Raw genomic sequence first — 25,943 nt, 5'->3', positions numbered from 1 at the left:
TCAACCCTCTAATGACATGCTTGGTTCTGGCAACCAGTCTCTAGTCTTAAGTGGGACCCAAAAGTCACCTCATTAACATGACACCTTTACTGATTTAATCACTTAGGAAATTCCAAAGGAGTTTGGTGCCAGGAACTGGGATGAAGACCAAATATATATTTCTTATTATAAGTCACAATATCATAATAACAAATTCCTTTAACTCACAAAGCATTTAATATCCTCTAAATATCCTCTTAAAGTCAATCTTTATTCAGCATAGATATAACACTCTGACTTTGGGAACATAGAGTTCTGCTCATTTCTTGTCTCTCTTCTTAATTCTCCTGGCGTTTTTCTCAACTTCATTCTATATGCCATTTTCAAAGTCAGTGTTAATCCCCCAGCCCACTTACAAAATTTGTCTATGTAATATACAGATTACATAAACTTTTGTTTAAAAGTTTAATTATCAACATAAAGGTAGCAAAATCATAAATAGGGAAGTTTTTATTATATATCTAATCTCTCACTCCTTTGGTATTTTCCTTCATGTTTATAATAAAATCTATAATTCTTAATATAGCTGATTAGGCCTAATAAAATAAGACCTCTAGAAACCTCTCTCATGTGCTACAACCACACTCCACTCCGTTTTGCTCAAATATCTCAACAGTCTTCCCATCTCAGGACTATTATAATTTATATTTCCTAGGCACTAACTACTCTTTCTCAAAATCACATCCCCAGAAAGGCCTTCTCTGAACACTCTAGCTGCCTCAGTCACACTCTATTCTTTTGCTCTTGTTTCTTTGAAATAGTTTTTTTTTCCTAGTCTTTACCATAAGAAGACAAATTCAATTACAGAACTAATTTTACTTTGTTTACCTCTGGCATAAAGTAAACCTTCAATAAATATTTATTTGATAAAATAGATAAATGAATAAATAATCTTTATTAAGACACTATTAGTATATTTATTGATTTAACAAAATATTTTCTGTATTTAAAAAATATATATCTAAAGGAGATGTGAGATATATATCTATATCTATATCTATATCTATATCTATATCTATATCTATATCTATATCTATATCTATATAATGGAATATTACACAGCAATAAAAAAGAATGAAATCTTGCCTCTTTTGACACCATGGAAGGATCTAGAGGGTATTATGCTAAGTGAAATAAGTCCGGGAAAGAAAGACAAAAGTACTCTATGGTTTCACTTATATGTGAAAACAAAACAAAACAAAAATAAACAAAAAAATAAAACAAAAACAGTCTCAAAGAAACAGAGGCCAAAGGGTTGATTATTAGAAGAGGGAAGGTAGGAAATGAGAGGAAAGGGGAAGGGGAATATAGACAATAATATTGTAATAAGTTTACATGGTGACAGATGTTCACTAGAATTAATGGAGTGACCACATTGTAAGGTATAAAAATATCTAACCATTATAATGTATACCTGAAACTGATATAACCAATATAATATTGTATACCAACTATATTGAAATAAAAAAATTAAAAAAGAATAAAAATACAACTTATTAAAAGATATTGGGGTTAGCATTAGTTTAAAAGAATGTCTTTATAAAATAGTGAAATAATTCAATTTGAGTGCAATAAATAAAATACATAAAATAAAAAAATACTCTTATCAGGATAGCTCATTAGCCTTTGTATATGTCGTTTTGTAATTATTAAATATATAAAAAAATAAGTCACTTTATAGATATATAGATGGATAGGACACTTTATTTTATCCCCAGATGCTAAGGTCTGGAGAAGAGAGAAAGAAAATTAGGATGAATTGAAAGACAAAATAAGGAAATGGGAGGGGTGGACATTAACTTTTATTGCATTATGTTAGATATTTTACATTTTTCATTTCATTTAATCCTCACATGGTATTATTATTCTTGATTTCTAAATTTGAGAACCGAAGCATAGATTAATTTTTTGAAAAAACATATTGTTATGAATAGACATGAGGTTTGAACTGATGTCATTTGATTTTAAGCTTTTCCAATTATACAATGCATGTTATCTTGCGTTAACTAATGTTTAAAAGTTGAATACATCACAAGGAAGTTGCATTTTAGTGGAGATATGTAAAAATTAGTGATGTAGTAAGTAATATAAATGTCAAAGATGGCTGAAGCCTTGAACTTTATTACATGCCATTTCCAATGCCCTAATAGAATTACCTCCAGAGATAATTTAAGCAACAGAAATCATTTCACTTTTATTTCTGGAAAAAAACTGCATCAGAGAAGAGATAAATGGCCAATAGAGACTGTTAGTATCAAATTCAGTGAGTAGCACCAATTATGAAACAGAGAAAGCAAAGATACATGATCAATACCTGCTCAGCCAGATCCAGAGATGAGGAAAGTAAGAGATGGCTCTTAATAAGCTAAGGGGGGTGGGGGAAGAGGAGATATTTTAAAAGATGGAAAAAGGAACATTGGGAATGATTACTATGTACTAGACATTATGTTAGACAATTTTTACATGTAGATCCACTTTCAAAATGTTTGCTCCACTTTTTATGTGAACTTGAAAATATTTATCTGTGAAGTCTCATAGCCTTGCTGGTAAACAGGAGACAGCAAAATAGCAGAATTACTTTGAGGATAAGTGATAAAGTTGGTAAATCCTGGATCAATCTGAAACATTATAAACACCTTATTAGCAATAGTTATCATCAAAAAGGGCTCACTGCATTTGTTTCTCAAGAACAGTGCATTATGTAAAGTAATTATTCAAATATTTCTTGAGTAAATTGATTGTCTTGAAAGTCCTAAATTTTGTCACTAATATAAATTAAAATTCAGGAATACTCTCTTTTAGATAAATGATATCTTAAACTCTTTATATGCATTATTTTATTTAATTCTCAAAGCAACCCTATGATGCAAATACTATTATTACCTCTGTTTTATAAACTAGGAAAGAAAGAAACATCTAGTAAGATAGAAATGAAATTCAAATGTAGGTATGTCTTATTCTCCTGCTGTATGCCAAGCACTACCTTATACTGCTCCTTATATTACTTCCTTTCCAATTGCATATGACTCATTTGGCATAACTAGGTCGTTATTTGGTTTTTATTCCAAAGTTCTTCTAATCACTTGAGATCATAATGTCATATGACCTGTCCTTTCTTCCAAGACTAAAGCCTTCCCTGATTCTAGTCTAGAGGCTAAAGCTGTCATCCATGGCTTGACTTCTGAAACTAGAATGTCTGCCTTTCAATTCTTTGGCTAGGCAGATAAAATTTAGCCTTTGATCAGACTAGTTTTCCTATTTCTCAGTCCCTATCTCACACTGAGTTTTGACTTTAACATTTTTGTCTGTGCTTGAACAACTGCATGCTTTTTAAGATGAACCATAAGTAAGTGAACAGTGAAAATGGGAGGCCAGAAGGAGATTTAATGCATTTTTAATTCTCATAGCTTCTTCCTCAAATTTAAGTTCAATTCTCCTCTTGTCAGACAAACATAGCTCTAGGAAAAAAGTCCCAGTTCTTAGAGTACTCATGTCTCAGACATACTTCAGGAGACGAAGACATATTATAAGACAATATTATGTTAGGGCCCTACTGCACTTACCATTTTACCACAGAGAGAAATAGAAATGACTTTAGGCTAGAGGCTTCTCAGCTTCATGTACCACATGTGTTGCCCAAGACCTTTATTTATAGATCTCAGATTCCTTGAGCTGTCTTCTGAGTTTTGCACTCAGGGGACACCAATGCTTCTAGCTCTGCTACTCTCTGTAAACAAATGATTTCCCTGTGAAATTTCCTAGAAATATCAGGATGAGGGCCTGGTTCAGGACCATAGTTTAACTCATTGGTTCCCATGAGGCTATAAAAAGGTCAGACTGGGCAGTTCCACAGATTTTGGGGCCCAGAACATGTCAAAGAGAGCCTGCCCCAGAGATTAGGGAAAGCAGTTGAGGCTACCAAAATCATTTAATTCCAAATTAATTGACATTAGTTTAGGTTTTTCATATCTTTGTTTTTCCTTTTTTTCTTATAGTCAATAAAGGTGTTTGCCCATTCTTTATTATTAAAATATAATTTACATATAATAAGAAATCTGAAGTGACTAGCTTGATTGATTTTTGCCTACATATGCAACCAAATAACATTCAACCAGGAAATGCTAAAATCTCCAAATCTGATTATGAATTGTCTTTTTTCTTTTTAACTCTACTACTTTTTCTTTGTCTATTTTGAAGGTCTCCTACTATATGTTTAAGCATTAAGATTGTTATAAGTTCTTTTATCCTTGCAAAATGTCTCCTTTTTTCTTGGTTTAAATTCCATGTGCTCAGCTATAGTCACCGTACATATTGGTATGCACAACATTTCTTTTTTTCCTGTCTTTTTACTATTAACCTCTGTGTCTTTATATTTCTCATGCAACTTTTGTAATCAGCATGCTTTTTAATTCAATGTGATTAGTGCTGTTTTATAATTGGAGTCTTTAGCTTAGTGTATTTAATGTAATTATTAATACATTTGTTTTATGTTCATCATTCTTTTGTTTCCTCATTGTCCCATCTGTTTTCTCTTTTCTGTTATAGTTGTACTCACTTCTTTTGACCACTTACATCAAATCAATTTAAATATATTTTAATGTTCTATTTCCACAATTGTTTTTTTGGCTATACATTTTTGTTTTTTGTTTGTAATTGCTCCTTGGATTATGGTATCTAACCTTAACTTTTCAGAGTCCACCATGAATTAATATTACACTGCCCCATAAATAAGGTAAGAAACTTTTAACAATGTAAGTCATTCATCTAATTTTTAACTTGTGTGCAATTATTTCTAAATACATATTTCTACCTATGTTATAAGTCTCTCAATACATTATAATTCTTTTATTTTAAAAAAGAAATGATCTTTTACCGAAATTAAGAAAAATATTTTGTTTAATCACAAATTCACCCCTTTTAGCATTCTTTATTCTTTTTTATTTATTCAGTTTTTCACCCTGTATTATTTTACTTTAGCCTAAAAACTTCCTTTAGCATTGGTTGTGTTCAAGTTTCATGGCTATGAATTTTCTAAGGTTCTATTTATCTGTAAATGTGTACATTTTGTCATTTTTTGAAAGATAATTTTGACAAATATTGAATTCTTAGTTGGCAAGTTTTTCTTTCAATACTTTCAAAATGTACTTTCTGTCTGTTTTTAATATGTCTCTTGTTTTCTTCAAGACTTGACTGTGATGAGTCTGGATTTGATTTTCTTTGTATTAACTCTGCTGTGGATTTGCTGCTGTGGTTCTCATCTCAAATACGAAAGTTCATTCCTCTCAAGGTTTCAGTTTATTAAGACTCTTGTACCTATTACACTTTTATTGCCTTATAGAAAATGATGACTTTTATTCTATCCAAGACTTTCTCATATTTATAGAAATTAATGTATTTCATATTTTCCCACATTCTAATTGGGAACAGAAGTCTTTGAATTATATTATTAAAAATAAGAAGAAAATGGATGTTTCTATTATTAACGTTATTTATCTGACTCAAAAATGTCCAAGGCTACGTTCTTTCTCTAACATTTAAAAGACATTTACTCACTTCTTCCATAAAGAAGAAACTCCAAAACCCATCTCTTCCAGAAGTTAATAGTTTGGACCTACTATTTAAGGTAGAGTTCGTTAGAGAATGGACTCTTAGATGAATATTTGCATGAAGGATGTCTTTTTTAGTCTTGCTCTTTCTGTGTGTGTATGTGTATAGACACATGTGACTTCCAAATAAGTAATTGGAAGTGATGATAAGTAGGGGCACTCTTACTTTCTACATCTTTGTTCCCAGATTCATGTATGCTAATTATTGAGATCACAGCTCCATATAATGATTGTTGATGTATTGTATATACTGTATCTGGAATTCATCATCCATTTTCACAGGGTTTCATCTATAAGGTGACAAGTCAACTGCACCTGCTCCATTTCTGTAGCAGCTTGGAAACTTTTGAATGGTACATTATGTGATAGGACCATGATCATGTGTCTACTGTTGTAATTATTTGCTCTAAAATGTAGCCCTTTGTGTGAAGTAATGTCACATGAGACCCTGTGCTAGTGGATCAAACATCTGTAAACCATAGAATACTAGAAAGGCAAATTCACACCTATTATATATATCAATTCCTATCAAACTGACTTGCTGCCACTTCTAGGGTGGAATCATTTTCCATCAAGTGACTTATTTCTATTCAAGACATGATGCTACATTAAGTGCTTAACATTGTTATCTATAGTAGCCAGGCTGTTGTTGAGTAGAAACTGTAGTTTGATCAGCCTGCTATCATAGTTACTGATTTAGGAGCCCATTGTACCCAGCACTGGGATTGCTCATGGTAGAAACTACTTGATATAATTTGTCAGATCCACTTTGTTGTTTAAGTCATCTTTTATGAGTAATTAATCAGATGAGCACTGATCTGCAATCTTTAGAGATACACAACATTTTCATCATGATGAAATCTGCCCCTCCTTCACAGCTGCAGTTAATCACTGATTAACTTTCTATCATTATAGATTATATTTGTCACTTCTAAAGTTTCATATAAATTAAATTATGCACTATGTAATTTCTGTGTCTATTTTCACTCAGCATTAGTTTTTTAAAAATCATCCATGTTGTTGCATACCTTTGTAATTCATTCCTATATATTATTGTATAATATTTCATTATATTAATATACTAACTTTTTCACAAATAAGATTTCTTTGTCACTATTAAAAGTATGAAACTTAAACAGATTTTTGCACTGGTGGCTAAATGCCATCAACTCTTTCAGTTTTTGCTTCAGTCTCACCCTTAGTAGCTTTTCCACAACTATTGCCTTCACCATGAAGCATTAAGAGTTTTCCCAATGCATACTTGGTCTTCTTAAGCAATTTTATTTTTCAGATGAACATATCCTAGAAAAAGATAAATAGATTGGCAAATCTTTTCTATGTTTTTCCTAATGCTGTCTGCAATGAATTTATTGACTACTTCTTTCAAGTTATATGTCAACACCTCTTCGGTCGTAATTTCTATCGTCTCCTTCCAGATTTGGTGGATCTGTTGGTATTGAAAGTAAATCTTCTGAATGATTTGTGCATTTTTTACTTAAATCAGCATAGAACAGGTTAGCAAATAACCATCCTAGATTTGACATCAATATCAGTTTCAATCAATGTCTGCTACTTTTTGACTAGAGGGTACATTTTGTCACAGGTAAGATCCACACCATGAAAGTTGGTCAGGAAGTTTTTGTTCTGAACATCCTCATAATTAGCTTGAATTTTGTAAATGCAAATCCATTGTTCTGCAGAGCAGCAAGGCTCATTTAAGAAATATGACCTTCGAGGCCATCAAATGCAATTCTAGTTGCTTGAATCCATGTGACTATTTTTTCCTCCAATATTTCTTATAAAATAGCTGGTACTTTGGGGATTTAGAGTATAGCATAGGGAATATTGTCAATATTATTGTAATGGTTGTATGTAGTGCCAGATGGGTGCTAGAACAATCAGGAGGATATCTAACCATTGTGCTGTATACTTGAAACTAATATAAAATAGTGATAAAAAATAAAATAAAAATAGTCATGAGGATGTAAAGTAAAGCATAGGGAATATAGTCAATAATATGGTAATAATTATGTATAATGACAAGTGGACATAGACCAGTCAGGGGGATCACTTCGTAAGTTATATAAATGTCTAATCACTACATTGTACACCTGAAACTAATATAAAATAATATTGAATGTCAAACAAAAAACATAGCTGTTGCTTTCACATCATAATGATATTTCTTAGAAAATGGATCAATTACTTTCTTCTTGGCTCAGTTTGTAAGGTACTTATTCTTGCTCATTTCCATGGCACTGCTGGAGAACCTATCACATTTTTATATTCGTCTATCAACGGCCTTGAGTCGTTTCAAGTTTTTGTCTATTATTTATTAATTTGCTATGAATGTTCATATATAAGTAATTGTTTACAGAGAAATTGTGTTTATTTCTTTTGAGTAAATATGTAGGAAGGTAAATTCTGTGTGACTTGGTAAGCTGATATTTGATTTACTTGATATATTTTGAGGCTATGGATTTAAGTTTATATAACATAATAAAAATAAATTATTATTTTAGTTTTTCTTTTAGTAGTATCTGTTGTCATTATTTGGCAGTTAATTTGCATTTGTGTTAAATTTTCTTTGTATCATATTAGAATAATTTCTTTACTTTTATATTTGCCTAATAATCATTTTTTATACTCTATGTGTTTTTGTTTTAATGTATCTTTTGAAAACAAAATAATATTATATGTTTTTTAACTCTGTTTTTAGTCCAGTGCCTACCTCTGTGTCTTTTAATTGAGAAGTTTAATCCTTTTAAACTTACTATGGTTATTTCTTTCTTTAGAATTCTTTCTGCTGTTTTATTTTATACCTTCTATTTTGTGTATTGTGCTTTCTTTTATTTTCCTCTCTTTTCTTGTTTCAATTGAGTAGGTCAAATTATACTCAACTGTTTGTTTTTTATTCTTATGGACACTTAAATTCAGATCCAAATTCAAGTTTATTTTTCTTCATCGATTTGTTTTTACTATTTAAATTTTCTTTAACAAGTCCTATAAGATGCTGATCCAGAATTAGGTCACATCATTTTACTTCTTAGTGCTGTTGTTAGATTTATTTATTGTCACATATTTAGACCATAGCCATCTTTTGGCTTGGTTCAAGTGCAGGAAAAGAATCTGTTTATACTGATTCCAAGAAATCAAGACATGGAAGAGTTATGCAGTGAAAGAAAAGTAGCCAATAAATGATATGTTATCAAGCAACAACTGAGTTTTACTCCTTCTTGGTAACTTTTGGAGCCTGTTTAGAAGGAAACTGAGGTATTTATAACTTTACATGTGTGTGTATTAGTGGTTTAGAGCTCTTATAGGTGTATTTCTGTTCTCAAGAACTTTGGAATGCTGCGTATAGACAGAACCTAACCATGAAGGCCCTAACTTAAGAGATGCAGATATTGGCAGTTGGCAATGAGGCTGCCTTGTAATGAAAATGTTAAGTCACAAGAGGATAGGTTGGGCACCAAAAATATCCTCCAAATGGCCCATTCTAATTTTTAAGAAGTCAGTTTGGTTCAGATGCCTTTATTTCACATGGAAAATGTTTAATTTCATTTATCAGATGATAAATGATTATTTTCTCCAAACATGGAACCCAGCAATGAGTAGGCTTATCTCTGCTTATTGTTTTGACTTTCTCTTCCTCTTCTTCACAAAAATGTGTGTTTTGTATTTGAGCCTACTTATGTCTTTTTTTGTTATACTTTGAATCTTATCAATTATCATTCTGTTTATTATTAATAAATAATAATGAATGCATTCTTTGGACCAAACTTTTTCTTTTTAAGAAGGAAATAGATATAATTTAAATACCTAATACAAATATATATAATATTACATATTACATATCATATATATTTTCTTTTTCTTAAATTATCATCAATCTTCACATTGCTTCATAATCTTCAGTAACTATTATTTAATTTAGTTAAACCACTACAGGATCTGTATAAAAATTATAAACATATGAGTGAAACACAAAAGACAGTCTTTAAATAGCTTCTACTAAATGTGATATATGATGTAGAAGGCATGTAATTTTGGGGTACCTGGTGGGAAACCTGAAAGCGAGTGGCAAAGCATGTCTATTTCAATGCTTATCTAATGACATCTGCCAAAACGAATTAAAGAAGTAAATGAAATAACTAGTAAACCATTTTATAGTTTATAAAGTGCTTCATAAATATTTAATACTTGTGTATTATTATCTCCGTATTGTGGATAATTAAGCTGAGGTGAAAAGAGTAAAGTGGTGTGACCTCGAATAGAAACTAAAATATTTTGATTACAACTAACCTGCTCTTTTAGCTATATTGCTTAATTTCTATGAATGCCATACATCAAGTTTCCTCTCTCAATGTTCTTTCTGACATTACCTCTAACATTACCTCTCACTTGAATAGTTTTCCAATTGTTTCACTTCACCATGTATCTCTAGCTTCAGTCCAGGTTCCTGAGCACCAAAGAATTAAAATCCCAGACCTGACTCTTTCCATGCAAGGCCACTGAAAGATCCCTGAGAGCAGGATGCCTTTTTAATTCCTCCCAAGGGTCTAAAACCCAGCGGGAAATAGGAGTAAGTACATCTAGATAAAATGGAGGTCAAAATCAAGAGTTCTTGCTTTTATCTTTCAGGGCTATACTGAGCAACCAGTTTTGGTAAGTGAGGTAGTTAAAAAGCCCTTTGGAAACCTAAACCTAAGGCTTTCTTAAACAATTTACATCTGAAGAAATGACTATGGGGAAGAAGAGGAAGTGGATCCTGTGTGTGTATTTGTGTGTGTGTGTATGTGTGCGTAAATGGAATAGGAATGGGATTGCATGGTCTGAAGCTTAAAAAAAGATTTTATTGACTCTAATATTAGTAGGATGCCATTTATTTGCTAGTATGACAAATAAAAGTAAGCCTTATTGTCAATTAAAAAAATAAAAAATCCTCTACAGCTAATCTAGGACTTGACGTGTGGAAGAAATAGTTAGAGAATTATTGTTGGAATAATTATTAAAAGCTGGTATTTACTGATTATCTTCATTATGTTAAAGACTATGTCAGACTGTCTAAAATAACTATTTTAGATAGACACTATTGTTTACAACATTAAGTAGAAAAACAAACATCTGTTTTGAAGCCTAAGCAGCTTTCCCAAATTCACATGGATGGTAAGTTGTTTTGCTGATATTTATACCCAGATATTTTTGCATCAGACTTGAGGGCTATTTTCTTACCTTAAAAAATGGAAATTCTAAGAGATCTGGGCAATGTTTCATCTGATGATTATTCTTGATATCTTCTCTTCCTTCAGTACTTATTACATTCTATTTCCTTAGTTTCCCCCCCAGATCAATGAATATTCTTGAGCAAGATGTTCTCAACAATCTTGCTGCTCCTTGGGATTCCACCTGAAATTTAATTTTTTTTTATTTTTTACATTTTTCCTTAGTAATCTCATCTATCCTCCCGACCTCAGATACCAACTATTGTGTCAATATTTCTGAATTGAAATAGCTCTAGCGAGTTATTTCTCCTGAATTTCAGACTCCATGTTCACAAGCATACTGTGTAATATCAAGTTTACCATTGAAAGTGTAGGTGAGCAGAGTAAGCATAAATATTTCTTGGTTACTATTATGGAAGAAAGGGAGAAGTCACTAAAAAATGATTCTGTTTTACATTTTTTCAGCTCATATTCATTCTTTGCACATTTTCTGAGAAGCTTTCATGTTCCGAAAACTATATTGGTGACACATATATAAAGATAAATAAAATCCCATCTATGTCTTTCAATATTTAGCAGTCAGTGTATATGGTGGTGGTAGTGGGGGCGGGGGTTGTGTTGGGTAGGTATGCATAAAAATAGTGCATTATAAACATTGTAGAAACTAACATAATAAAAGCTGCACAACAGTATCCATTTGCCAATGAGGATAAAGGAAATGAGGGTTAAGTGTTTTTGAAAATGAAAACTTTTCTTATGACTCTTGGAAAGGAGGGATTAGAAAAAATGTGCTAAAAAGGCAGTCTGACAGATTACATGGTATTTGAAAATTTACCTTCTCCAAAATATACTGCCTCTAAGCTTGGCATTAGGTTTGCTGCCATTGTGGGAGATAAATAAGACATGTCAAATTGTTTAGGAACTCCCAGTCTAGTAGATGCAACTCCATGTACAAGCTGACAAAACATAACTTTGTAGATAGCACCCAGAAAATACTAAATATTTTGGTCTAAGGCTGCTTGTTGTTTATTATGTTTTTCTTGGTTATCCTCTAAAGAAGTATAAAATATAATATCAATTCACAATCAAACTTCAATTTAGAAGACCCTAATAACTTCTGTTCCATATATTTTCCATTGAAGATTGATCATTTTTCTTCTATTGAAATTTGAATTTTAAAATAATTCTGAAGTGAGGTTAACATCTCATGTGAATGCTTGTCTTCTGTTGCCTCTCTATTTTTGTGTCTTTGCCTTTTGTTGCAAATGAAATTATTAATTTAATAGTTTTCATTTAATTATGCATATATTCATCAGCTTACTAAATATACATGGGATTTATGATGGTTATCTTAGATATGTGTATATCTCTAGTAATCTATACCATTTATTCACATTGGGATATCCCAAAGCTCAAAAAAATTCATAAGTTGTATGAATGTCCACTTTACCTTTAAAAATATAGTGTTAACTCTTCAATAAAAACCCTCACCATAAAATCAAGGTTTAGTTTAATAATTAGGCAGATTTAAAAATTTTACATTAGGAAGAGAAATTAAGTGATTTGAATGTTTTTACTTAGAATTTCTTTGACCAATCTGCTCAGAGATAAAGTATAAGATAATTTGATCAAGAGAGATAAGGTGAGCATGCACATGATGCTACCATATGGCTTCAATACTTTCTCTTGAAATAATAAAATAATAACCTGAAGTATGGCCCATCAATGTTTGAACTAGAAACTATCCATTTTATTATGCAGGAGTACAAACATGAAGACAATAAGGATACATAACTTCCAAAGGTGTATCTAGCTCCACTTCTTCCAGTTCTTTTAGAAACCATTATATAATCAATATTAATATTTTATAGATATTCATGATTTATTGAGCCTGGATTGGTGTTTATACTCATGCAAAATGTGGATAATGAATACCTTTCTCAAAATTTTAAGACTAAAATTAGTCTCTAAATTTACAATTCTAGCATTTAATATTTATTTACACAGTGTACATATTTTCAAAGATCTCTGATTATTTTCTTAGACTATTACTTTTAAACTTTCAAGTCAGAGATCATGTTATGAAGCCAACAAGAGGACTACTGAAGATCACATGGAAAAGCAAAGGGAGAGATTCTGAGTGCCTATCACTGACTCAATCAAAATAACTCTGCTTGAATATGATTTTCATATTTGGATAAATATTTTAGAAAATTACCAGCTTAAGATAAAGGGCCATAAGTGAAATTTTCATGTTAGAGAACATGACCATGTTTAAGAACTTTTGATAAATGTTGAAAATTACATTTTAGTAATATCATACTAAATATTTTTCTAAGTATAGTATGTAAAGAACTCCTTATCTCCACAACACTGAGTTTTATCCAAAAATGTGACTGCTTTTTGTTTATGTGATTTCAGATCTGGCTAAAGAGCTCATATTCCCACTCATTATGTCTGCTTTCAATAAATCAGAAGTCCAGCTTTTTCTTCTGATTGGATTCCCAGGATTGGAGCATGCCCACATCTGGATCTCTATCCCCATTTGTCTCATGTACCTGGTTGCCATCATGGGCAACAGCACCATTCTCTTTATTATAAAGACAGAACCCTCACTTCATGAGCCCATGTATTATTTCCTTGCCATGTTGGCCATCTCTGACCTGGGCCTGTCCTTCTCCTCCCTTCCTACTATGCTGAGAATCTTCTTGTTCAATGCCATGGGAATTTCACCCAATGCCTGTTTTGCTCAAGAATTCTTCATCCACGGATTCACTGTCATGGAATCCTCAGTGCTTCTAGTTATGTCTTTGGATCGCTTTCTTGCCATTCACAATCCCCTCAGATATAGTTCTCTCCTCACTAGCAACAGAGTTGTTAAAATGGGATTGATTTTAGCCATCAGGAGCATTTTTTTAGTACTTCCATTTCCTTTCACTCTAAGGAGATTAAAATATTGTAGGAAGAATCTCCTTTCTCACTCATACTGTCTTCATCAGGATACCATGAATCTGGCTTGCTCTGACAACAAGATCAATGTTATCTATGGCTTCTTTGTTGCTCTCTGTACTATGCTGGACTTGGTATTAATTATTCTGTCTTACATGCTGATCTTGAAGACTGTACTCAGCATTGCATCTCTGGCAGAGAGACTCAAGGCCCTCAATACCTGTGTCTCCCACATCTGTGCTGTGCTCATTTTCTATGTACCCATCATCACCTTGGCTGCCATACACCGCTTTGGCAAGCATAAAAGTCCTCTCGTTGTAATCCTTATTGCAGATTTGTTTTTGTTGTTGCCACCCCTAATGAACCCCATTGTGTATTGTGTAAAGACTCCACAAATCCGGAAGAAAGTGTTGGGGAAGTTTTTTAACATATGTAGGAGATAAGAACTTGGATAGTGAGGTAATAAATTATCAGCCAGTAAGGATTTATTGGCACCTACTATGTGTTCAGTGCCACAGTGGTCACTATGTCGTGCAAGACTGAAGGAAAGAATGAAAAACTGTGCAGTACAGAATTTATAATAAAGTCAAGAATACAATATTGAATAGAAAGGATAAAATCATCTGGTGATATATGATATAGTTTACGGGGATTTAATTAACATTTTGAGTGGTTGAAACACAACACTATGTAATGGAGCAGTTGGAGTTGAGTCAGCCATCAGCACTTAAAGAATGGATAAAATTTGGATGAATTGAGACTATTATTCATAGCATTTATTAAATTTATACCATGTATACTCAGCTATGAAGGATGTTAGTCTGACTGGAATAGAGGGTATAATTTGGCATCTGGTGAGAGATAATTTTAAATAGTATGCATGAAGTAAATTTGGGAGTACCTATAAAAGGCTTGCAATTCAGGAGATACTATAGAGACAATTTAACCTCTACAACAAACACCTACCATGATAACTCAAATTTAAGGAATAGCATGTCTGAAAGCATGAGCATGATGGACTGAATTTGAGAGAGATGAAGAAGGGAGATCAACAGAAGACTGTCTCAATAATTCCACTCTCAAGTGATGATTCTGGGAATGGGCAGAGCGGGAGAATTAAATCATTTAGAGGTTTTTTTTTTGTTGTTGTTGTTGTTATAAAACAAACATAATTTATAAGTAATTCACAAATTTCACTAAGCAACTAATGTATGGACGTATGTGACTGAATATTCAAAGACAGACATCCTGAACAGAGTTTGAATTTGAAATAGGAGGCTAGCATGCTATTATCTGTCATGACTACAAAAGTAACTTGTCCTTATTTGCAAGACGATGATACTTAGGTATAGACATGGAAGTAAATATATATTTTCAACTACATTCTATCATCAAATTGCAAAAATCCTCTGTTAGTAAGATATCTATAATATTCTTTTACATCCATTATTCCTACTGCAACTTAGTTCAGATTTAAAACTTTATCTTGATTACCTTATCATCCTGTACATTGAGATTAATTATTTTAAATATCTTTTTAAAAGGTAAATGGAACCACACTTACAATACTTCAATAGGTGTCCAATAAGTTACAAGATAATGGCAAGGCTATATGTGTGTGTGTACACACACACACACACACACACACACACACACACACACACACACACAGCCTTTCCATCATTCAATATTTGCTTTTCTCTACTACTTTATCTGTGAATACTTGGCCTTGTACTCTTGTACTTCAACAGTGTAACAGAAATACATCACAATGTTACATCTAAACCTTTGCTTATGGTGTATTTTATGTCAGAATGCTGTATTAGTTTTCTATTGCTGCATAACAAATTATAACTTAATAGTTTCAAACAACACAAATTTATTATTTTACAATTCTATAGGTTGAAGTCTGACACAGTCTTACTGGGCTAAAATCAAACCGTTGATAAGCCTGCATTCTTTTCTGGAGGTACTAGAGGTGAATCTATTTCTTTGCCTTTGCCAGCTTCCAAGGCCACCTGCATTTCTTGACTCATGTCTCCCTTCCTCCAAATTCAAAGCCAGTTATATTTCATCTCCCTGTGTCTTTCTTCCATAGTCATGTGTCTCTTTGATCGTAATCAGAAAAGGTTTTCTGCTCTTAAGAATTTGTGTTATTAGATTATACTCCTGCTCCGAGTATAATAAATTCATATCTGAATTTTGTTTCCTTTCACAGTGTGTTGACTTCTACAATATAATTTTAACAATTATTAACCTTTAATTGTTTGAAAGTTGTTTTTCTTTGCCAAATTATAAATCCCATGATCTACGTATATGTCTATATATCTTATTTATTTTTGCATCCCTAGTGCTTAACACATACTTGGACAAAAAAGGGTTCAATAAATATTAATTGGCTAGTTTGAAAATTTATGAGTGATCATCACTGAATAAAAGTATTAGTCATTTTCTAAGCTCAAAATCTTGAGCATCTTTGTGGACAGAGGCCTAAATTATACTATGTCATTCACCTCAGGTTAGAGCACATGATTATTCTCTTAAGGCAGCTCCTTTCATGCTGCTGCAATTATGCCAGGAATAAAGCAAAGGCTGTAGTGTCTGTCAGAAGTTTGCTGTCTGCTTTGCTAAAGGTCAGGGAACTTATCTTTCCTATTACTTCTTCTTACCTAAATTTATTCTTACATCAGTGTTTACTATCTCACTTTATTTTTTATATCCAAATTGACACAAAGTCCTATAGAAGTTTTTCTCCCAACCATTTATCATTTTTCCTATTCTTTTATCTCTTCTACCAGAATCCTCATCTCAAATTATTATCCTCCTTGCAAGAACTTTTTTATAGCCTCCAAAAAATGGTTTTTTATAACCAAAAAAATTTGGTTCCTTGCTTCAATCTCATCCTTCAATTTAATCCCCACTGTGCAGCCCAGTTATCTGTAGTAAAAGTAAAGCAAGTTATATTATCCATGCACTTAAAACACTGTCATTTGCTCCTTTTATAATTGGGGTAAACAACAAAGTCCCTGGATTCTAAAAATTCTTAATGATTTGACTTCTGCCAGGGGTCTGAAAACACCTTGACTTCTTTCATTGGAGGCAAGGAAAACTCAGGCTACAGTAAACAAACAATAGCCAGAGAACAAAGACTCTTACCTGAGGAAAGGAGCCATGGAACTCATTGGTTACAAGTCCCTGATTTACAGATAACAGTGACTTTCTTAAGGCCACACAACAACAGATAACTGAAATAGTCAAAATATGGAGCTCAGAAAGTTTCCATACCTTTATATATTTGACTCTTAATATCATCTTTTTAAAGAGGATATAATTATAAGCCCCAATAAAGTCTCAGACAAAAATCCAATGTGCAAAAAGAGAGAAATTGGAAGAAAGGAGAAGAACTTTCCCTGGGTCAGAAAAGTGTCAGACCTACGATTCTTTCCCAGGACTTCCCTGGGTCTGGTTCTGGGTATGGTAACTGGATGAATTGAAACCATGAACAACTATAACTGAAAAATTAAAAAAAAAAGAAAGGAAGAAAAGAAAAATCAACATGTCTAGTACTAATGGTCCAGCATTCTGGAGCTGTAGTTGTGTCCCTTAAGAGAGAGAGCCGTAGATCACACCCTACCTCTTGCCACTAGTCTTCAACCATTTTACTTCACTCATTTACCTGACTGTACAGCTTCGAGAGATCTGAGTTTATTACTCAGGTTCTAGGCCTTTTGTGAGTGAGATAAAGTCAGTTGTCTTGCCTTACTATAGATTTAATATAGTATCCCAAGTCACGAATTTGTTCCTATACCGGGGCCTCTATTCCTTGCTTTAGGTTCATAGATCCAAATGCCTTGTTGACTCTACTTCTTAGTAAAAATAGTAATAATAATATCTCACAATTATTGACTATTTATTAAGTAACATATCTTGTGCCAAATGCTTTATATAATACATGGTACATTATCACTTTTATTCCTCATATTAACCTATTAGGAAGCTATTATTACCTATCCCTACTTGACAGATGAAAAAGTAGGGGTTTACAAAGGCAAAAAACCCTGGGACACACACAGCTGGTGAGTGATGGAATCTGAATCCTATGAAAGCCTATTAATTGATCCCATTATAGAGCTTGAGTTCTTAACCAATCCATGCTCTCCATGTTGCATAGGCATCTGTAGCTCAGTATCTTCAAAATGTAATTAATTAATTCCTTTCTTTAAGCCTGTTCTTTATACAGTATTCTTTATCTCAGTAAGCAGAACTCTCATACACTTAATTCAAAACTGAAATCTTCATTTATTCCTTCCTGTTATTCAGTCCACACATCCAACAAATAGCCAAATCATGGAAATATTTTCTTTTAAATATCTCATGATACTGTTCACTTTTTCCCACTGATTCCATCATGGTACTTGTCATGACGACTTCTTGTCTAGATTGCTGTTACAGCTTCCTACTTGCTTTTTCTTATCAATTCTTTCCACCGACTTCCTTAATCCATTCTCTATATTATAGACAGTGAACACCTAAAATGCAAATGTGGTTATGTTACTTTCCTAGCTACATACTTCATTGGCTTCCATTACCCTAGGGTATACTTTCTGTTCTTTGTCTTGGCTTATACACATTATCAGCTTTCAGCTTCACTCACAGTCTAGTGTCCTGTCACACTTTTTTTCTTTCTGGTACTACTATCTGGAACTTATCTCAATTCTATAAATTTGCTATGTTCTTCATCTATCCATCCATCTATGTGTTCATTGGAATACAGAGGGAGGAAAATATAATGCAAGAGTGTCAGGTAAATAAGTAAAGGCTAAAACCTATAAGCTCTATAAAATAACATTAATTTTTTTCCCCAATAACAATAGGTTATTGAGGTTATAAGCAGAATGACAAAGCAGACTTGCATTTAAAAATAGTAGTAGGGAGAGTAAGAGAGAACTAAAAGGATCAGGCAGAAAGCTATTTCCTTAATCTAGGTGAATATGGCAGGTGATGGAGAGAAAAGAGTCAGGAATTAATTACCAGATGGATGATAGCGCCATTTAATTGGGACAGAAAATAATAATTCTGCTCTAATTCTATTGGGTTGAAGTGTCTAGTAGCTTTGTTTGAAGGTCTCTGCATTTGTTTTTCTCTCTGCCTAGAAGTTGTTGCCACGAAATCCATACTATCTGCACAGAAGAAAATGGACAGAGCCTATTCCTTGTATAGAACAATACCTGACACATTGTACCAGCACTGGGATTGCTCATGGCAGAAGCTAGTTGATATAATTTGTCAGATCCACTTTGTGTACTTTGTTGTTTAAGTCATCTTCTATGAGTAATTAATCAGATGAGCACTGATCTGCAATCTTTAGAGATACACAACATTTTCATCATGATGAAATCTGCCCCTCCTTCACAGCTGCAGTTAATCACTGATTAACTTTCTATCATTATAGATTATATTTGTCACTTCTAAAGTTTCATATAAATTAAATTATGCACTATGTAATTTCTGTGTCTATTTTCACTCAGCATCAGGTTTTTAAAAATCATCCATGTTGTTGTATACCTTTGTAATTCATTCCTATATATTATTGTATAATATTTCATTATATTAATATACTAACTTTTTCACAAATAAGATTTCTTTGTCACTATTAAAAGTATGAAATTTAAACGGATTTTTGCACTGGTGGCTAAAAGCCATCAACTCTTTCAGCTTTTGCTTCAGTCTCACCCTTAGTAGCTTTTCCACAACTATTGCCTTCACCATGAAGCATTAAGAGTTTTCCCAATGCATACTTGGTCTTCTTAAGCAATTTTATTTTTCAGATGAGCATATCTGAGAAAAAGATAAATAGATTGGCAAATCTTTTCTATGTTTTTCCTAATGCTGTCTGGAATGTATTTATTGACTACTTCTTTCAAGTTATATGTCAACACCTCTTCGGTCGTAATTTCTATCATCTCCTTCCAGATTTGGTGGATCTGTTGGTATTGAAAGTAAATCTTCTGAATGATTTGTGCATTTTTTAGTTAAATCAGCATAGAACAGGTTAGCAAATAACCATCCGTAGATTTGACATCAATATCAGTTTCAATCAATGTCTGCTACTTTTTGACTAGAGCGTACATTTTGTCACAGGTAAGATCCACACCATGAAAGTTGGTCAGGAAGTTTTTGTTCTGAACATCCTCATAATTAGCTTGAATTTTGTAAATGCAAATCCATTGTTCTGCAGAGCAGCAAGGCTCATTTAAGAAATATGACCTTCGAGGCCATCAAATGCAATTCTAGTTGCTTGAATCCATGTGACTATTTTTTCCTCCAATATTTCTTATAAAATAGCTGGTACTTTGGGGATTTAGAGTATAGCATAGGGAATATTGTCAATATTATTGTAATGGTTGTATGTAGTGCCAGATGGGTGCTAGAACAATTGGGAGGATATCTAACCATTGTGCTGTATACTTGAAACTAATATAAAATAATGATAAAAAAATAAAATAAAAATAGTCATGAGGATGTAAAGTAAAGCATAGGGAATATAGTCAATAATATGGTAATAATTATGTATAATGACAAGTGGACATAGACCAGTCAGGGGGATCACTTCGTAAGTTATATAAATGTCTAATTACTACATTGTACACCTGAAACTAATATAAAATAATATTGAATGTCAAACAAAAAACATAGCTGTTGCTTTCACATCATAATGATATTTCTTAGAAAATGGATCAATTACTTTCTTCTTGGCTGTGTTTGTAAGGTACTTATTCTTGCTCATTTCCATGGCACTGCTGGAGAACCTATCACATTTTTATATTCGTCTATCAACGGCCTTGAGTCGTTTCAAGTTTTTGTCTATTATTTATTAATTTGCTATGAATGTTCATATATAAGTAATTGTTTACAGAGAAATTGTGTTTATTTCTTTTGAGTAAATATGTAGGAAGGTAAATTCTGTGTGACTTGGTAAGCTGATATTTGATTTACTTGATATATTTTGAGGCTATGGATTTAAGTTTATATAACATAATAAAAATAAATTATTATTTTAGTTTTTCTTTTAGTAGTATCTGTTGTCATTATTTGGCAGTTAATTTGTATCTTGTGTTAAATTTTCTTTGTATCATATTAGAGTAATTTCTTTACTTTTATATTTGCCTAATAATCATTTTTTATACTCTATGTGTTTTTGTTTTAATGTGTCTTTTGAAAACGAAATAATGTTATATATTTTTTAACTCTGTTTTTAGTCCAGTGCCTACCTCTGTGTCTTTTAATTGAGAAGTTTAATCCTTTTAAACTTACTATGGTTATTTCTTTCTTTAGAATTCTTTCTGCTGTTTTATTTTATACCTTCTATTTTGTGTATTGTGCTTTCTTTTATTTTCCTCTCTTTTCTTGTTTCAATTGAGTAGGTCAAATTATACTCAACTGTTTGTTTTTTATTCTTATGGACACTTAAATTCAGATCCAAATTCAAGTTTATTTTTCTTCATCGATTTGTTTTTACTATTTAAATTTTCTTTAACAAGTCCTATAAGATGCTGATCCAGAATTAGGTCACATCATTTTACTTCTTAGTGCTGTTGTTAGATTTATTTATTGTCACATATTTAGACCATAGCCATCTTTTGGCTTGGTTCAAGTGCAGGAAAAGAATCTGTTTATACTGATTCCAAGAAATCAAGACATGGAAGAGTTATGCAGTGAAAGAAAAGTAGCCAATAAATGATATGTTATCAAGCAACAACTGAGTTTTACTCCTTCTTGGTAACTTTTGGAGCCTGTTTAGAAGGAAACTGAGGTATTTATAACTTTACATGTGTGTGTATTAGTGGTTTAGAGCTCTTATAGGTGTATTTCTGTTCTCAAGAACTTTGGAATGCTGCGTATAGACAGAACCTAACCATGAAGGCCCTAACTTAAGAGATGCAGATATTGGCAGTTGGCAATGAGGCTGCCTTGTAATGAAAATGTTAAGTCACAAGAGGATAGGTTGGGCACCAAAAATATCCTCCAAATGGCCCATTCTAATTTTTAAGAAGTCAGTTTGGTTCAGATGCCTTTATTTCACATGGAAAATGTTTAATTTCATTTATCAGATGATAAATGATTATTTTCTCCAAACATGGAACCCAGCAATGAGTAGGCTTATCTCTGCTTATTGTTTTGACTTTCTCTTCCTCTTCTTCACAAAAATGTGTGTTTTGTATTTGAGCCTACTTATGTCTTTTTTTGTTATACTTTGAATCTTATCAATTATCATTCTGTTTATTATTAATAAATAATAATGAATGCATTCTTTGGACCAAACTTTTTCTTTTTAAGAAGGAAATAGATATAATTTAAATACCTAATACAAATATATATAATATTACATATTACATATCATATATATTTTCTTTTTCTTAAATTATCATCAATCTTCACATTGCTTCATAATCTTCAGTAACTATTATTTAATTTAGTTAAACCACTACAGGATCTGTATAAAAATTATAAACATATGAGTGAAACACAAAAGACAGTCTTTAAATAGCTTCTACTAAATGTGATATATGATGTAGAAGGCATGTAATTTTGGGGTACCTGGTGGGAAACCTGAAAGCGAGTGGCAAAGCATGTCTATTTCAATGCTTATCTAATGACATCTGCCAAAACGAATTAAAGAAGTAAATGAAATAACTAGTAAACCATTTTATAGTTTATAAAGTGCTTCATAAATATTTAATACTTGTGTATTATTATCTCCGTATTGTGGATAATTAAGCTGAGGTGAAAAGAGTAAAGTGGTGTGACCTCGAATAGAAACTAAAATATTTTGATTACAACTAACCTGCTCTTTTAGCTATATTGCTTAATTTCTATGAATGCCATACATCAAGTTTCCTCTCTCAATGTTCTTTCTGACATTACCTCTAACATTACCTCTCACTTGAATAGTTTTCCAATTGTTTCACTTCACCATGTATCTCTAGCTTCAGTCCAGGTTCCTAATCACCAAAGAATTAAAATCCCAGACCTGACTCTTTCCATGCAAGGCCACTGAAAGATCCCTGAGAGCAGGATGCCTTTTTAATTCCTCCCAAGGGTCTAAAACCCAGCGGGAAATAGGAGTAAGTACATCTAGATAAAATGGAGGTCAAAATCAAGAGTTCTTGCTTTTATCTTTCAGGGCTATACTGAGCAACCAGTTTTGGTAAGTGAGGTAGTTAAAAAGCCCTTTGGAAACCTAAACCTAAGGCTTTCTTAAACAATTTACATCTGAAGAAATGACTATGGGGAAGAAGAGGAAGTGGATCCTGTGTGTGTATTTGTGTGTGTGTGTATGTGTGCGTAAATGGAATAGGAATGGGATTGCATGGTCTGAAGCTTAAAAAAAGATTTTATTGACTCTAATATTAGTAGGATGCCATTTATTTGCTAGTATGACAAATAAAAGTAAGCCTTATTGTCAATTAAAAAAATAAAAAATCCTCTACAGCTAATCTAGGACTTGACGTGTGGAAGAAATAGTTAGAGAATTATTGTTGGAATAATTATTAAAAGCTGGTATTTACTGATTATCTTCATTATGTTAAAGACTATGTCAGACTGTCTAAAATAACTATTTTAGATAGACACTATTGTTTACAACATTAAGTAGAAAAACAAACATCTGTTTTGAAGCCTAAGCAGCTTTCCCAAATTCACATGGATGGTAAGTTGTTTTGCTGATATTTATACCCAGATATTTTTGCATCAGACTTGAGGGCTATTTTCTTACCTTAAAAAATGGAAATTCTAAGAGATCTGGGCAATGTTTCATCTGATGATTATTCTTGATATCTTCTCTTCCTTCAGTACTTATTACATTCTATTTCCTTAGTTTCCCCCCCAGATCAATGAATATTCTTGAGCAAGATGTTCTCAACAATCTTGCTGCTCCTTGGGATTCCACCTGAAATTTAATTTTTTTTTATTTTTTACATTTTTCCTTAGTAATCTCATCTATCCTCCCGACCTCAGATGCCAACTATTGTGTCAATATTTCTGAATTGAAATAGCTCTAGCGAGTTATTTCTCCTGAATTTCAGACTCCATGTTCACAAGCATACTGTGTAATATCAAGTTTACCATTGAAAGTGTAGGTGAGCAGAGTAAGCATAAATATTTCTTGGTTACTATTATGGAAGAAAGGGAGAAGTCACTAAAAAATGATTCTGTTTTACATTTTTTCAGCTCATATTCATTCTTTGCACATTTTCTGAGAAGCTTTCATGTTCCGAAAACTATATTGGTGACACATATATAAAGATAAATAAAATCCCATCTATGTCTTTCAATATTTAGCAGTCAGTGTATATGGTGGTGGTAGTGGGGGCGGGGGTTGTGTTGGGTAGGTATGCATAAAAATAGTGCATTATAAACATTGTAGAAACTAACATAATAAAAGCTGCACAACAGTATCCATTTGCCAATGAGGATAAAGGAAATGAGGGTTAAGTGTTTTTGAAAATGAAAACTTTTCTTATGACTCTTGGAAAGGAGGGATTAGAAAAAATGTGCTAAAAAGGCAGTCTGACAGATTACATGGTATTTGAAAATTTACCTTCTCCAAAATATACTGCCTCTAAGCTTGGCATTAGGTTTGCTGCCATTGTGGGAGATAAATAAGACATGTCAAATTGTTTAGGAACTCCCAGTCTAGTAGATGCAACTCCATGTACAAGCTGACAAAACATAACTTTGTAGATAGCACCCAGAAAATACTAAATATTTTGGTCTAAGGCTGCTTGTTGTTTATTATGTTTTTCTTGGTTATCCTCTAAAGAAGTATAAAATACAATATCAATTCACAATCAAACTTCAATTTAGAGGACCCTAATAACTTTTGTTCCATATATTTGCCATTGAAGATTGATCATTTTTCTTCTATTGAAATTTGAATTTTAAAATAATTCTGAAGTGAGGTTAACATCTCATGTGAATGCTTGTCTTCTGTTGCCTCCCTATTTTTGTGTCTTTGCCTTTTGTTGTAAATGAAATTATTAATTTAATAGTTTTCATTTAATTATGCATATATTCATCAGCTTACTAAATATACATGGGATTTATGATGGTTATCTTAGATATGTGTATATCTCTAGTAATCTATACCATTTATTCACATTGGGATATCCCAAAGCTCAAAAAAATTCATAAGTTGTATGAATGTACACTTTACCTTTAAAAATATAGTGTTAACTCTTCAATAAAAACCCTCACAATAAAATCAAGGTTTAGTTTAATAATGAGGCAGATTTAAAAATTTTACATTAGGAAGAGAAATTAAGTGATTTGAATGTTTTTACTTAGAATTTCTTTGACCAATCTGCTCAGAGATAAAGTATAAGATAATTTGATCAAGAGAGATAAGGTGAGCATGCACATGATGCTACCATATGGCTTCAATACTTTCTCTTGAAATAATAAAATAATAACCTGATGTATGGCCCATCAATGTTTGAACTAGGAACTATCCATTTTATGCAGGAGTACAAACATGAAGACAATAAGGATACATACCTTCCAAGGTGTATCTAGCTCCACTTCTTCCAGTTCTTTTAGAAACCATTATATGATCAATATTAATATTTTATAGATGTTCGTGATTTATTGAGCGTGGATTGGTGTTTATACTCATGCAAAATGTGGATAATGAATACCTTTCTCAAAATTTTAAGACTAAAATTAGTCTCTAAATTTACAATTGTAGCATTTAATATTTATTTACACAGTGTACATATTTTCAAAAATCTCTGATTATTTTCTTAGACTATTATTTTTAAACTTTCAAGTCAGAGATCATTTTATGAAGCCAACAAGAGGACTACTGAAGATCACATGGAAAAGCAAAGGGAGAGATTCTGAATGCTTTTCACTGACTCAATCAAAGTAACTCTGCTTGAATATGATTTTCATATTTGGATAAATATTTTAGAAAATTACCAGCTTAAGATAAGGGGCCATAAGTGAAATTTTCATGTTAGAGAACATGACCATGTTTAAGAACTTTTGATAAATGTTGAAAATTACATTTTAGTAATATCATACTAAATATTTTTCTAAGTATAGTATGTAAAGAACTCCTTAT

General features: G+C 32.2%; 1 protein-coding gene across 1 annotated transcript; it reads left to right on the top strand.

Annotated features, from left to right (window-relative positions):
* The first annotated feature begins 13,143 nt into the window (after positions 1-13,143).
* Positions 13,144-14,262, top strand: OR51A7 (olfactory receptor family 51 subfamily A member 7). The gene has a single exon (XM_039847794.1). The coding sequence runs from the start codon at positions 13,324-13,326 to the stop codon at positions 14,260-14,262; it is 939 nt and encodes a 312-aa protein (XP_039703728.1). The 5' UTR covers positions 13,144-13,323.
* The last annotated feature ends 11,681 nt before the right edge of the window (positions 14,263-25,943 follow it).

Source organism: Pteropus medius, unplaced genomic scaffold (genome assembly GCF_902729225.1).
Source record: "Pteropus medius unplaced genomic scaffold, Ma_sr-lr_union100, whole genome shotgun sequence".
In the NCBI taxonomy this organism is placed as follows: Eukaryota; Metazoa; Chordata; class Mammalia; order Chiroptera; family Pteropodidae; genus Pteropus; species Pteropus medius.
This window is presented reverse-complemented; position numbering and strand designations above follow the sequence as displayed.